The 15,141-nt window shown below is 47.8% G+C and overlaps 1 protein-coding gene across 1 annotated transcript; it reads right to left on the bottom strand.

Moving 5' to 3' along the window:
* Positions 1-407: 407 nt before the first annotated feature.
* WFDC3 (WAP four-disulfide core domain 3) lies at positions 408-15,140 on the bottom strand. Its single transcript, XM_025470242.3, has 7 exons — positions 15,028-15,140; positions 12,346-12,663; positions 11,737-11,868; positions 10,995-11,141; positions 2,618-2,749; positions 1,215-1,399; positions 408-636 (listed from the first exon to the last, which is right to left on the bottom strand). Exons 2-6 carry the CDS (start codon positions 12,422-12,424, stop codon positions 1,215-1,217), a joined length of 675 nt encoding a protein of 224 aa, XP_025326027.1. The 5' UTR covers positions 12,425-12,663; positions 15,028-15,140; the 3' UTR covers positions 408-636.
* Between the last annotated feature and the right edge of the window lies 1 nt (position 15,141).

Below are 15,141 nucleotides of genomic sequence, written 5' to 3' on the forward strand. Positions count from 1 at the left end.
TTTATATTCTGAGACCCTAAGAACAATCCCTCCCTACAGCAAAGCTACCCAGAAAGGACAAACTGCCTGTCTTAGAGCTAAGGGACGGGCCCCCAAGGAAGGAACTCCAAGGTGGGAACAACCAAGGGACTACAGTAAACTAGTCGCCCACCCCCATTCCATCACCATTCATACTTTCCAACAAAAGAAAGGTCAGCAGGCCCAAGAAGGAGCCTGATGGTCCCACTCCTGAAGCTTGCGAGAGACATCTGTGACAAGTCAGCCTAGGCTGAGCTCTCACCTACCTGAGCAGCACCCAGGTTTGGTGTTCTCAGAAAGGATGGATTGCCTTAATCCTGTAATCCTGTAAACATGCTCAGACCCCTGGCTCTCTCTCCTCATCCTGGCCCTCAAACAGCACAGACAAGAAGGTGAGCAAAGTCTTTATTGGGGACACTGCACACCATTGCCCAAACCCACAACTCTGTTTCCCATGCTCAAGGCAGCAGCAGGAACAGAAGCAGAGCAAAGAGGGCCACGAGAGCCCCCACGAGGCTCACAGCCCCAGGGCATCACCCTCTCCTGGCAGCCAGAACAAGCCCCCTGCAGTCACCAAGCAGCTCAGGATAAATCAGGACAGCTAAAGCATCGGGCTCTCTACAAAAAGAAGAAACATCAGGTCAAAGCTGTGCCCTCCTGGCTCCCCCCATCCTAGAGATGTTTCCCCTCTACCCTAGAGAAGTTCGGCATGTGTTGCTACCCAGAGCCTTGAATGGTGTCCTGCTTTCCAGACAATCCAGTCCAAACTTGCAGTGAAGACTCTCCTCATTCAGATGTCAACCTTATATCTCCTGGCACAAAAACAGCCCACTCTCACCCACCCCACCCCGCTCCCCAAACACATCACATACATCCCACCCTTTGTGCCTTTGCTAACCACCAGACCACCCATCCAGCATGTTCTCTGTGCTGTCCTCCCTTTGTCACATCCTGCCTAGCCTCTAAGGCCCAGATCAAATCCGGCTTCAGGTGGGAAAAACTACCAAGGAGGCATACCCACTCTGAGAGCCTAGAAGACCATGATGTCAATAAAAAAGGGTTCTCATCTGTGACATAGGATCTTTTTCCCCAACTAGAACTTTGTCTTGACCTTCTGAAATCCCCTACCCAGCACCTAACCCAGTGCTCTACACATAGCAGTTCAGTTATTATCAGTGATGACAGACCATACTCACCTAATGCAGAATCAGACCTGAGGTCCAGTTGGAGTTCATGGCTGGTTCCGGTGGCAGAACTGGAGAGAAACAGAAGCGGCCACAGCCTGACTTGCAGCATTTTGCCCCAGCCTGGCAGTTCTCATCCATCATGCAGCCAACAATGCACAGGCCCACCAAAATGTCTGGACAATCACCACCCCGCCCTGCAGGATAAACAGGCACAGATAAAGAGACAGGACGGTCGGCTCCACCCACTCCAAGTTCCTGGCTACAACTGAGACCTGGAAGTTCCAGAGAAATCCATCCCTGACTGTAACTAGATCTTAACCAAAGATCTGCCTGGGAAACCTGGAAGCTAGAGCCTCTGAAAATCGGTAGGGCCCACGAGAACATCTGGACTAAAACTTTTCAAATGATACCCCATAGAGTTCCCCAGAGGTCCCTGGGTTTGATATCTCTGTGTGTGGGGCTGGGTGGGGTGCCAAGGAGCCCCCTTCTCTCTCCCCTCTGCCTGGGCTTCTCAGGGTCACTTCCTCAGGGAGGCCTCCTCTGCCATCCCAGACAAGGCTTGGTGCCCTGGGTTGTGCTCCTCTCATCAGGATTTATTACAATTCCTGATCTGATCTACCTTCCCTGATAAACTACATAATTTCAAGAATATGTCTTCAGAACCTTGAACACTGCCTGGGAATCTACATGTTGTCTAAAAACCACATCTGAGGGATGCCTGGGTGGCTCAGCAGGTGAGCATCTGCCTTTGGCTCAGGTTGTGATCCTGAGGTCTGGGGATCAAATCCCATATCGGGCTCCCTGCAAAGAGCCTGCTTTTCCCTCTGCCTGTGTCTCTCATGAATAAATAAATAAAATCTTTAAAACACACACACACACACACACACACACACACACCTGAGACAGTGATTCTGAAATGGAAGTTTCACAGCACCTGGTATAAAAGGAGCATTCATAAATATGGATTTGTTTTAAATATATATTTTTTGAAACAAAGAAATCAGATCAGGAATGCTTTTATCTGTTGCAGATATGTTCCTAAGAATTTGGTCAGAAAACCATGATCTTGGGCAGTTCCCTCATTTTACTGAGGAAGAAACTGGCTCAATGAGTTTGCTTCCCCAAGGCCACAGAGCCAGTCAGCAGTGGGACCAAGACCAGCAGCCATGCTACCAGTCTTCCAACCTCAGAACTTTTCCTACTAACCCACACTGCCTTCCCCTAGTTCTTAAAATGCCAGCATGGGCTCCGGAGCCTGAGGAGGAAAGGTGGCTTTGGGCTGGAGGCTAGGAGGACAGGAAGGATGAGAACTCTGACTCACCCCAGGAAGGGAAAGACAATAAGGCCACCAACGGCTCCCTCCCCAACCAACTGTGGAACTCAAGGATTTCTTCCCCAAGGAGCCAACATACCTCCCTTAATGTCTCCGCGGCAGGCGTGCCCACAGCCGGTGCTACAGCATTTTTGCCCCTGGGGACAGGACTCATCCCTGTCACATAGCTCCTCACATGGAAGGGGGTCAGCAGGACATTCACCACCAGACTCTGCAATAGAATCAGAGCATGGGGCCCAGAGGTGTTCAAGTCCAGTGTTTCCAGTTGTTTTCATTGTGATTCTTGAGTGCAAAATTACATTCTTCATTGTGTATATTAATCCACAGACATGCTTAAACTTTATATATATATATATGTGCATATATCTATATACTCTATAGTCTTTCTATGTATTTTTTCAAATGCTGGTCCTCAACTACTAAACTAATCTCAAGACTCACAGTCTGGAAAACACTATTGAGCTCTAACCTACTGTGGCAAACAGACCTATTGCCCACCCCATATTCACTCTTTCTCCCCCCTTCCTGTGGTAGACATCCATGGTGGTGGTCCCCAGTGAACCACACCTCCTATATTGTCTCTGGGCTGGACTGTGTGACTTGCTTTGACTAACAGGACACCATCAAGTGTGATGAGAGCAAAGGCTGGATAAGCACTTGTATATTGGGGCTTGGGAAACAGCGCCCCCCCCCCCTTGGAAACAGGCTGCTACACTATGAAGCAGCTTGGGCTCAACTGTGGAATGATGAGATAAGCTAGATGAAGAGAAGCATCCTGAAAGGTCCAGCCATCATCAACTTCCCGGCTGAGCTACCAGCTACATGCAGCTACGTGAGTGACCTAGCTGTGCCATGTGGCTATAAGAACTGCCGAGCTGAGCCTGTTTGGGCCAGCTGTGAGAAAGAGTCAAATGCTGTTATCATAAGCCACTAAGTTTGGAGAGTGCTTGTTATGCAGCCATGGATAACTGAAACACCTGCTAATAAAACCGCAGGTTTGTTGTGAGGCAATGAGCCTGGCCAGCTACAATGATTTGCTTCCCCAAATTACCTTGTAACTAGGAGAGACTACAAACTAAGACATAAGCTGGGAAAACTTTTGCATTCTGACCCAGAAAATGCACCTTTCAAACTGCCCCCTGGCTTCTCTTTCTTCCAGTGCAAAGACAGACATAACACAGGGAGATAGAGCCGTCTTCTTTCAACCATGGGGGGCAACTAGACTGAGGATGGAGCTATGGAATGCAAAGGAGAAGGAAAATAAACAACCTCATCCTTGTTAGCATCATGGAGCCACCACCCCAGCCCTGGTCCCTACTTCAGGACTTCTTATATGAGAAAAATGAATCCCTATTTGGTTAATTTTCTGTTGTACAGAGTCAAGCACATCCATGATGCACTCCTTCACCACCCCTCTGAAGATAATAAGGCTCAGAGAAGAGAAGGGGTTTGCCCAGAACTACAGAGTGAGTCAGCAGGAAAGCAGGACAAAACTCAGCCTCTTGGTTTGCAAGGAAGCACTCTTTCTACTACACCATCCTTAAAACATGCAGGCACCAGGCCAGGTCCTCTGGTGCAGGCACTCCCTAGGAAGCCTCATCCAAGCCAAATTGACTTGCCATGACTCATTCATCTCAGTGTTTATTTCAGGTTTTTTTAAGTAGAGAAAAGAAGAGGCAGGCTATTAAAAGCATTGTAGAAAACCAACGCAGGACTGGCCCAGTGCCCTTGAGTAGGGACATGTAATAATTGCATATGTCTGGCTCTGGGAAGTCTGCCATGATGGAAAAGGCAAGTGTTGGACTCCAAGGAAAACACGTACAGCTAAACAATCATGGTCTAATAACCCTGCATCACAGGATTTTCCTGAACAGCCCCTATTTCAAAGGTTCTATGCCATTGTCAGATCACATCAAATCTTATTTTCTAATCCAGAAAATATGGTCACTGCCAGATGTAGCCCTCCACACCTCCCCACCTGCCAGATGAACACTAAAATCTATTTAACAAAGAGCAAAGTCTTTCATCCCACAGTTGAGAAGGCTGGGGGCATTAAAAAAAAATCTCTCTGGTGGAAAAAACCTAGCAACTTTAACTTTTCATGGAATTACACTGAGCAGAACACTTCCCAGATACCATTTTGCTGAGCTTGGCCCTGAAGTGACCAATACCAGGAGCACTCTGCTCTCTGCCCTCATACTGAGGACCAGGCATAAAGACCAAACCTCTACTCTCTTCCAGGCCAGACTTCCTTGAGGTCCCTGGGGTTGTGTCAAATACTAGACAGTGAAGAGACTCTTGGGGAATAGGCTGAAACCCTGGGGGTCAGAACGCGTCCTTTGACCAGTGCCCACCATGGCCACCCACTACATCACCCATGTCTGATGCCTGAATCCCTGCCAAATAATTCCCTACTCTCAGCTCAAATGCTGGAATTCAGGGGGCCTCACAACCTCCAAGCCAGACTATGCCATCATTATACTTTTTTTTTAAAGATTAATTTATTTATTTGAGAAAGACAGAGCACATGAGCAGGAGGGACAGAGGGAGAGTGAGAGAGAACCTCAGGCAGACCCCACACTGAGCACAGAGCCTAATGCACGGCTCAATCTCATGACCCTGAGACCATGACCTGAGCCTAAATCAAGAGTCAGTTAACCAACTGAGTCACCCAGGCACCCCCATCCTTACACTTTATCCTCAGCTGAAATCTGGCTGTCTAGAAGTTCTGTCCATTGGTCCAGGTCCTATGTCCAGAGACCTTGTGAAAACATGGCTTGTGCTATCAGCCTAGACAGGATCCTCTGCCTCTCACTGTCTCAGCTTTCCCAAACTAGGTAAGCTCAGTTCCTCATACCACATGGTTTCCAGGCACCTCACAGTTATCTTACCAGGAATCAGGATGACAAACAGGAATGAGAGTCAGAATGGGAATGGTCATCCCCACCCTGCAAATATATCCCTATCCCAAGACCCAAGATATCACCAAAAAAAAAGGTGGAATAAAAAGCTGAAGCCCAGGAAATACTCTTAGACTTTACTATTACCCCAGCTGTAACCTTCCACTATATCTGAGGGAAGGACAGTGGCGCTAGTTGAAAAGTGAAATCCCAAAACTTCTTAAGCCAAGGACTCTCTGAGTTATCAAACCTACTCCTCTTGCAAATAGACAGCCAGCCAGCCAGCCAGGAAAGGGGTAGGATTGGCCTGAGGTCAATGGTGGCAGAATTGGTTCCCAAATTCCCAGCTCTGACACTAGGACCAATGATGTGGTCCTTTAAGCCACTCATTATGATTCCCTACACTCTACAAGGATTACACAAGAACAAGAGCTGAGACTCAGTCATGGGGCACCTGGATGGCTCAGTCAGTTAAGCATCTGCGTCCCACTTGGGTCATGGTCTCAGGGTCCTGGGTATAGAGCCCCCTGGGTCTCAGGTTCCCTGCTCAGCTTCTCCATCTCCCTCTTCCCCTCCCCCCACCCTGCTCCCCTCTCCACCCTCAAAGTAAATAAATAAAATATTTTTAAAAAGAAATAGCTAGGACTCATTCAGCTGTATTCTGACAAAAATGAAGACCCAGTGGTAGAGAATTGCAGGGATTAGTAAAACCTAGCAAGAAACCAGTGTGTTGGGAGTCTCCAAGACAACTCCTAGGTTGGGTGATGTGTTACGACTCACAAGACTCAGTATACAGTTGTACTCATGACCACGCTATATTACAGGAAAAGATATAAAGCAAAATCATCTCAGGGAAAGGATGCATGAGGCAAAGTCTAGAGGAAATCAAGCACAAGCTTCCATGAGTCCTCTTCTAGTGGATTCCTATAAGTCATGACAACACAGTGTGAAGGGTTGTCAACCAGGGAAGTTCATTAGAGACCTGGGGTTTTTATTGGGCACTCTCTGCTTAGCAGATATGATTCTTTTTTTTTTTTTTTAAGATTTACTTATTTATTTATTCAGAGAGAGTGAAAGAGAGGCAGAGACATGGGCAGAGAGAGAAGCAGGCTCCATGCAGGGAGCCCAACGTGGGACTCGATCCTGGGTCTCCAGGATCACACCCCAGGCTGCAGGCGGCGCTAAACCGATGCACCACCAGGGCTGCCCTAGCAGGTATGATTCTTACCAGTTAGGGTAGTAGGAACACTTTCAAAATCTAAGTTCCCAGAAGCCAGTCAAGGCCGGTCTTGCAAGTAGACCTTTCTAAGAATATCAATCTCAAGCCTGCTATGTTAAGTCTTCTCTGAACAACCAGCAGTGAGGTTTCAGGAAAAGGTCATCCAAACACACAGGAAGCCCAGGCCATCCATCCACCCAAAGGATATAATTCACAGGTTGTAATAAGCAAAACAATGGGTCACTGGGTTTCATGGGGGAGGGGAGGCACCTTAAGGTAGCCAAAGGAGAGTCGTCTCTTAGGCTGTAATCTGCATCTTTGCTCCAAAACCTCTTGCCTCCAAGACCTCCCATCACTCAACTACTCAAGACAAACACTTTAGTACAGCTCTTGACACTTCCTCTCCCTCAGCACACACATCCACTTATTTCTTCACTTAGTCTTGTCAACTCTACCTTAAAAGTACTCCAAGTCTGTCACTTTTCCCTGTCCACACCATTACCACCCTGGTCTAAGCACCTCCCCCACCAAGCCTGCCTCAACTGCCTCTTAATGGGCCTGCCATCTGCTACATTTGTCTCCATCTCTTCTTCACACACCAACAGAGTGCTTATTTTAAAATAAATAAAATATACATATATTTGAAAAAAGAAAACCAGGGGCACCTTGGTGACTCAGTGGTTGAGTGTCTGCCTTTGGTCAGGTTGTGATCCCTGGGTTCTGGGATCGAGTCCTGCATAAGGCTCTCCACGGGGAGCCTGCTTCTCCCTCTGCCTATGTCTCTGCCTCTCTGTGTCTCTCATGAATAAGTAAAATCTTTAAAAATAATAAAATTAATTAACTAACTAATTAATTAAAACCAAGGGGCACCTGGGTAACTTGGGCAGTTAAGTGTCCAACTGTTACTTTTGGCCCAGGTCGTGATCTTGGGGCATGCAATCCAGCCCTGCACTGGGCTCTGTGCTCAGTATGGAGTCCACTGGAAATTATCTCCCTCTCCTTCTGCCTCTGCTCCTCCTCCTGCTAGCACACACTCTCTCTCTCTCTCTCTCTCTATATATATATATAAAATAAATACATAAAGTCTTTTTAAATAAAGTAAAACAGGGCAGCCAGGGTGGCTCAGCAGTTTAGCACTGCCTTTGGCCTGGGATGTGATCCTGGGGCCCCGGGATCGAGTCCCACATCAGGCTCCCTACATGGAGCCTGCTTCTCCCTCTGCCTGTGTCTCTGCCTCTCTGTGTGTGTGTCATGAATAAATAAAATCTTTAAAATTAATAAATAAAATAAAATAAAGTAAAACGAAAACCAGACTAGGCCTCTCCTCTCTGCTTTCATAAGCCTTGCAAAGGCTTCCCAGTGCACTTAGAACAAGGGCTTTGACAGAGGCCCCAGAGACTCACTGGAGGTCTGGACTCTCCCTAACCGGAGCCACTTTCCTCCTCCTTCCCTTTCTCTTTTCTCCAACTCCACTGACCTCCTTTCACTTCCTTGAATCAGTAAGCTCTTTCCTACTCTTCACACACCCTACAGCCAGCTCTCTCTCATCCTGCAGGTTAAAATGACACCTCCCCTATAGCTCTCTTTGATTTTCCTCACAGCTCTCATCACAATCTCTGCCTATTATTTATAACCTCGGCTGCCTTGCTCACACCAGACACACATAATGTCAGCTGCAGACACTTGATAAGTAGTGAGGGAGGGGACACACAGATCTGACTTCAGATGGCAGGAGGGAACGTGAGCAGAGAGGTGCTGCGCATCACAGCATGAGCTGCTGAGCATTATTTGGCAGGCTTTCTATAGGCTTTTAAAATAAATTTCTTCTTGGGATGCCTGTCTGCCTTCATCTCAGGGTATGATCCTGGAGTCCCAGGATTGAGTCCTGCATCAGGCTCCCTGTAGGGAGCCTGCTTCTCTCTCTGCCTATGTCTCTGCCTCTCAGTGTCTCTCTCATGAATAAAAAAATAAAATATTTTAAAAATAAACAAATTAAAATAAAATAAAATACAGTCTTCTAAACTGTATGATACAGGCTGAATGTTGTGTTCCCCCAGGATTCATGTCTTGAAATCCAACCCCTAATATGAGTTTCAGAGATGCGTGCTTTGGGAGGGGGGCCCCCATGAATAGGACAATGCTCATATTGCCCTTTCACCGTGTAAGGGCTCAGTGAAAACATGGTAGTATGTGAACCAGGAAGCTGGCTCTCTCCAGGCACTGAATCTGCTGGCACCTTAACCTTGGGCTTCTCAGCCTCCAGAACTATAAGAAATAAATTTCTGTTATTCATAAGCCACCCAGTCTATGGAATTCTGTTCTAGCAGCCCAAAGGACTAAGACACCAAATTATCACTCTTTGAGGTAAATAAGCTTATCTCCACTGTACAGAGGACAAAGGTGAGGTTCAGAGAGATGAAAAGGATTTGCCTGAGGCCACACAGCAAGCAGTTAGAAGCCAAGGTTCACTTGCATGCTCAAACCAGAACTGCCCCACCTGAGCAGGTCCCAGGGTCTACTCTGAACCCTCAGCCAGCCTGTCCCTCCACCTTACCAAATAGACTAGCACTGGCTACGTAAACCTCTGGCAATGTCAGAGCCGAGGGAAAGCAGGAACTGTTCAGAGCCCAGGACTGACAGCTTCCTGTCCCATGGAGTAGCTCAGCCCAGGCCTGGAGCCGTAGACAGGTCATTAACTACTCTCACCAGACTAGGACGCCCGCTCAGCCAGTAAGTACACTCTGGGAGATCTGCAGGGAGGTCACTATTGCAGGCTGCCTGGCTCCAAGGAAAGAAGAAGCCCCATCTGGGCTGGCCAAGGCCCAGAGCAGCTCACAAAGGGCCTGGCCTAGGTGCCAGCCTCACCCTCAGCCCCCATGACTCAGCCATCAGCCTCACACACTGGAAGACTGTGCTGGGCCTTACAGGCTGGCAGTGAGTGACTGGCCTGACACAGGTTCCCAGGCTCTGGTTCCAAAGCTGGGCCGCAAGAGTCCTGGCAAGGAGTACAACCCTCTATTCTCTCTTATGGGCAGGGAGCCCAAGAGAGCTGTCCAAGCCAAACACAGCCCCACAAGGTCCAGAGAAGAGGCCCGCTACCTGGGGAGGTTTGGCTGGAAAGAAAGAGGTGGTCACATGCTGTGGAGTTCCAGAGTCTTCCACAGGAAGAGGAATCCTTGTTCTTGATAAAAGGGGCTGGTAAGCAACTGCACTCCTAATAAAGCCCACCTTAGCAGGCAACAGGAAGGAAGCTGATGTCTCCTGAGGGCTAAACACTTTACCCACTTTGAATCTTTACAACAACCTCCAAGGCTCATTCTTTCCATTTTACAAAGAAGGGAACTGAGGCTCGGGGAAGCAGAAGACACTTGGCCAGGGACCTGCTGGCCAGTAACTGGTGAGCCTCAGGCTTGAACCCAGCTCTCTGATTACCAAAATCTAGGCTTTTCTACTGGAATAGCTGCCACATGCCCTCAGAGAGAATGGTTCCGGTTTCTTTAGAAAACATAATGGAAGGTGTAAATGAAGACCTCATTTAATGCAGATGAGAAAAAAATAAAACAACTTAGGCATTAACTTATCAAGAAGTATTTGAAAACTATAAAATACCCTGAAATACACCAAATGCACATGGACAATGGGAAGACATAAAGATTCACATAAAAATGTCAGCTTTCCCTAAATTAATTTTTTTAAGATTTATTAATTTGAGAGAGAAAGAGCATGGGAGGAGAAAGTAGCAGAGGGAGAGGGAGAAGCAGGCTCCCTGCTGAGCTCACGTTGGGCTCCCAGAACCCTGGGATCATGACCTGAGCTGAAGACAGATAATTAACCTGAGCCACTCAGGCACCCCTGAAATTAATTTATACATCTAACACCTCTCCAATAAAAGCAGCCCTCCTATTTGAGAGGAAGGGGGTAGTGATGGACAATATGATAACAAAATATATGTGGAAGCACAAACAAGCAAATAAACCATAAAAATCCAGAAACAAGAGGGAAATGAGAAGGGGAAGCTACGGAAGATGCATCATCAATTTCTGATACCTTTTGGAGGCCTCTCAGGGACCAAAAGAGGAGGCAAGCAATAGAGCAGAAAGTTCTGCATGCCACGATCCTCCTTCTAGCAGCCTCCTCTGCCTGCCTGGACCCCATTCCCAGATCATCAATGGCTGACCCTTTGTCTATCATTTTTTAGAAAAGTTCTCAGAATATGGCAGCCACTTAATTTTTGTTGTTCAAAGTAAAGTAAAACCAACAATAAGATGGTGCAGGCTTATTTGAGAAAGAAGCACTCAGGCCAAAGAGCCCATGGGCCCCGGGGTAGTGTTTCTTACCCAGCTTTGGCTTAGGGACTGGGACCACACAGCTCTTGTTGCAGCCAAACGTGCAGCATTTCTTTATACCCGGACAAGTCTCATCAGTGACGCACCTTTGAAAACAGGATTGTTTCCGAACAGCCCTGGGGCAATCTCCTTTCCTCCCTGTAGCAAAAAAGGGAGACAGCCATAAAGAGAAGAGAGAGAAAGAAGTGCCTGGTGGCACCCATAGGTGTAGCAAAAGGGAGATTTAAAGGAACTGAGCTTCTTTGGGACTCTCAACCCTGGCGCTACAGCAGAGACAGTAACAATGATAAGAGCTCACATTTACTGAGTTCACTTTGTGCCAGGAACCTCTCATTTGAAACTCACAGCAATTCCAAGAGGTGCAAACAATTATCCCCATTTTACAGATGAGGAAATCGAGGTAAAGGGCTGTTTAAGTCTTATTCAGCCTGGCTCGGGGTCTACTCTTTTGATAACTACCTCTAACAGGCTTCCCCTCACAACTTTGCCCTCCAGCCTTCGCAGGAGCCCTGAGTTCAAATAAAAGAGATCGTCAGTTGTGTGTTCTTTCCTGATAGAAGACAAAGAACTGAGGACTCAGTGATTGAAGAAGAAACACCAAAATGGAGATGAGGCACTTCAGGCAAGCTAGATTTCAAGAGCCTATCTAGGAGGTTGGAGGCTCTCTGGGTCTTTCTAGCCCAGAGGCAAGGTCAGGAAGCACACTTGGATTTTGCCCCTCCAGTCAACATACCCTCTGGAATGCCTCCTTGGCAGACCCGACCACAGCCAGTGCTGCAGCACTTCTGCCCAGCCAGACACGATTCATCCCCCTGGCACAGCTCTTTACATGGGTTCTTATCAGGAGGGCATTCTCCTTCTTTCACTGCAAAAGATATCACACAAGGTTGGAGTGACTGGCTAAGCCTCAAAAGATGGGGTATAGAAGCCAAGTGCACTTCAAGGATGTTCAACCTCTCCAAACTTTCCTATCCAAAGTACCTTTCCCCTCCCCCAACACAACCCCTGACACTCACCTAACCACTACTGAATGTCCAGCCACTTTGTAAATAAAGAGAAGGAAAGGTTGGGGTTGATCCTGTTCACATTTAAAGAGCACTAGGTAACAGCTAGAACCTCTAGTAAGCCAGACTGGAAGTCCTACCTCCTTGTCCAGAGAGAGTAAAGAAAACCAAGAAGACCTACCCTGTCAAGCTGTCCTGAGAATCTGTGCATCCAATCCTGACCTACAGATATGACCATCTCCACAAATGAGGACTCTCACTCCAGGATGAGGAAAGGGATGACTTATTCTTAGTCATTTTCTGTTACTGTCAGCCAGGGATCCCACATAATAGCTCACCATGCTCTCCTGCAGCCACCCAGGATGTCAGGGACCCAAGAGCAAGAAGTGCCTTCAGGAAGAAGCAGCAGCTAGACATGATGATGGCGCGGAGAGTTGAGATGAGCGCTCAGTCCAGGCCGGAGGTGTACACCTCACCCAGAGCATCAATCAAGGGAAGGGCAGGACTAGGAGACTGGCCCAAACCCAGCCCCAAAGTCTTCCCTTTCGCAATATTCCCCAAGGACGTCTTCTCCGGACAAGAAGAAAAGTGGTTGCTGGTGTGTGGGAAAATGCCTGGCACTCCCAAAGGGCACATGTGATGATGGTGATCAAACTCTGTAATGCAATATACACAACACTCATGGGCAGGGATAAGGAACCTGGTTGGTAGCTGGGGAAATGAAGGGATGGCCACTGGATTAAGGATCAAAGAAAGCCCTAAAGGGCTTTGGAAGGACACAGCTGCAGCCAAAGAGACAGAGGGAAGGACCAAAGACAGGACTTAATCATAACCAAACTAACAAAATGCGGTGTGGCTCCTAGCAATCCAAAAAACAGAGTGGAGCAGACTACTTAGAAAACATCAGAAAGGGGCAGCTGGGGTGGCTCAGCAGTTTAGTGCTGCCTTCGGCCCTGGGGCCTGATCCTGGAGACCAGGATCAAGCCCCACATTGAGCTTTCCTGCATGGAGCTTGCTTCTCCCTCTGCCTGTGTCTCTGCCTCTCTTTCTCTCTCTCTCTCTCTCGAATAAATAAATAAAATCTTAAAAAAAAAAAAAAAAAAAAAAAAAAAACTACAGCAAAACCGTATGTGAGTTTGTTCAGAACTAATACAAATGCACCAAACACCTACATCTTGGTCCCTCTAGCCCATTCAGGCCATTTTTGGATTGCATGAAGGCTAGCTGACAGAACCAAAAAGAAGTTGCTATGATTCAAGTAGTCTAGACCATCTATACTCCCTTACTTTATCTCCTCTTCTTCTATTTCGTTTTACTTTTATCTGTACTGTTGACATGTCCTGTCCATGATGACTTTGGTCAGACATGATATTTAATGGTATCCACTGACGTTGCTTGGCCCAGTAAGATTAAAGAGCAGAGGAAATTCAAGGCTTAAAGCAAAAATCTCGGGGCACCTGGGTGGCTCAGTGGTTGAGCAACTGCCTTTGGCTCAGGTTGTGATCCCGGGCTCCTAGGATCAAGTCCTGCATTGGGCTCCCCACAGGGAGACGACTTCTCCCTCTTCCTATGTCTCTGCCTCTCTCTATGTGTCAAATAAACAAAATATTTTTAAAAAAAATAAAAAATAGGGCAGCCCTGGTGGCGCAGCGGTATAGCGCCACCTGCAGCCTGGGGTGTGATCCTGGAGACCCCGGATGAGTCCCACGTCAGGCTTCCTGTAAGGAGCCTACTTCTCCCTCTGCCTGTGTCTCTGCCCCTCTCTTTCTGTCTCTATGAATAAATAAAATCTTTAAAAAATAATAATAAAATAAAAATAAAGCAAAAATATCCACTATAGAGCCAGAGTTTGGTGCCAAAGAGTTGCCTTATTGTTTTAAGGTTGATATTGGACCATGGAGATAATTAACATTTGTTGATAACCTAACATGTGCTTTATATGTATTATCTATTTTAATCCTCACAATAATCTTGCAGAGGTAAGAAAACTGGTTCAGAGGGGTTGAGAAAGAATGACCAACGTCATAAAGCTAGTAAATGGTGGTTACTGGAATTTAATAATAGCAGTGACAGATAGCATTGCTTGGGGGTTTACCTGTGCCAGAGTTCTTCACATGAATTAGCTCACTTAATCCTTAAGTGCAACCCTATTAGTTAGGTACCATTGTCCCCACTCTACAGATAGGGAAACTGAGGCACAGAAAGAAACCTGGATCACACAGAGGGTGGTAGACCAAAGGCAGGCAGACCAATTCCATAGTCAATATTCTTAATCACCATATCATGCTGGATTTGAACTCATATCTTTCTACATTAAAAACTCAGGTACTGGGGCGCCTGGGTGGCTCAGCGGTTGAGCGTCTGCCTCTGACTCAGGTCCTGATCCCAGTCCAGGGATGGAGTCCCTCATCGGGCTCCCTCCAGGGAGCCTGCTTCTCCCTCTGCCTATGTCTCTGCCTCTCTCGGTCTCTCATGAATAAACAAAATACAAATAAAAACTCATGTACGTTTTACTATTCCACATTGTGACCTGGGAAAAGGAACTTTCTCTACTACCCGTAAATCGATCCAGTTCTATTTACGGACATCCTACCTCTAAGCCAGAGCTAAGGGGAGCTTTGCGAAACTCCATAGCTGTTAAACCTCTGCATTCCCGCCCATCCCAGGATCACCTTCCTGGAGAGAGAAGCCCAGGTCGCTGGGGCTTGGGAGAGTCCACGGGCCAAGACCCAACCTTCATTATGATGCCTTTAGATGCAAGAGGCATCCCCTGGAGCCTAGGCCTCGAGGGACCCGGTGGGTGTTTGGAAGGGCATGGGCCAGACCCCCTCTTGAATTTTCGGGTCCCCGCATTAGGCGCACTCTACGGCTTTCAAAGACTGAACTGCGGGCCCCGCTGTGCTCCCCTCCGCACCTAAGCTCCAGCCCCGAGAGCCCGCTCTCGTCCTCCTGCCCCGCACTTCTCCACCCGCCTTGGCCCAGCGGGGAGCGCTCCCGGGCCAAATACCCACAGTCCGCACCCGAGGAGCCGGCCGGGCCGCAGAAGAAGCCCCCGCCGCGCGGCCCACAGCGCCTGCCTGCTTCCGGGCCCCAGCGGGACGCGGCCTTGCGGTTCCCATGGAAACCCCGCGGCT

This window comes from Canis lupus, chromosome 24 (genome assembly GCF_003254725.2).
Source record: "Canis lupus dingo isolate Sandy chromosome 24, ASM325472v2, whole genome shotgun sequence".
NCBI lineage: Eukaryota > Metazoa > Chordata > Mammalia > Carnivora > Canidae > Canis > Canis lupus.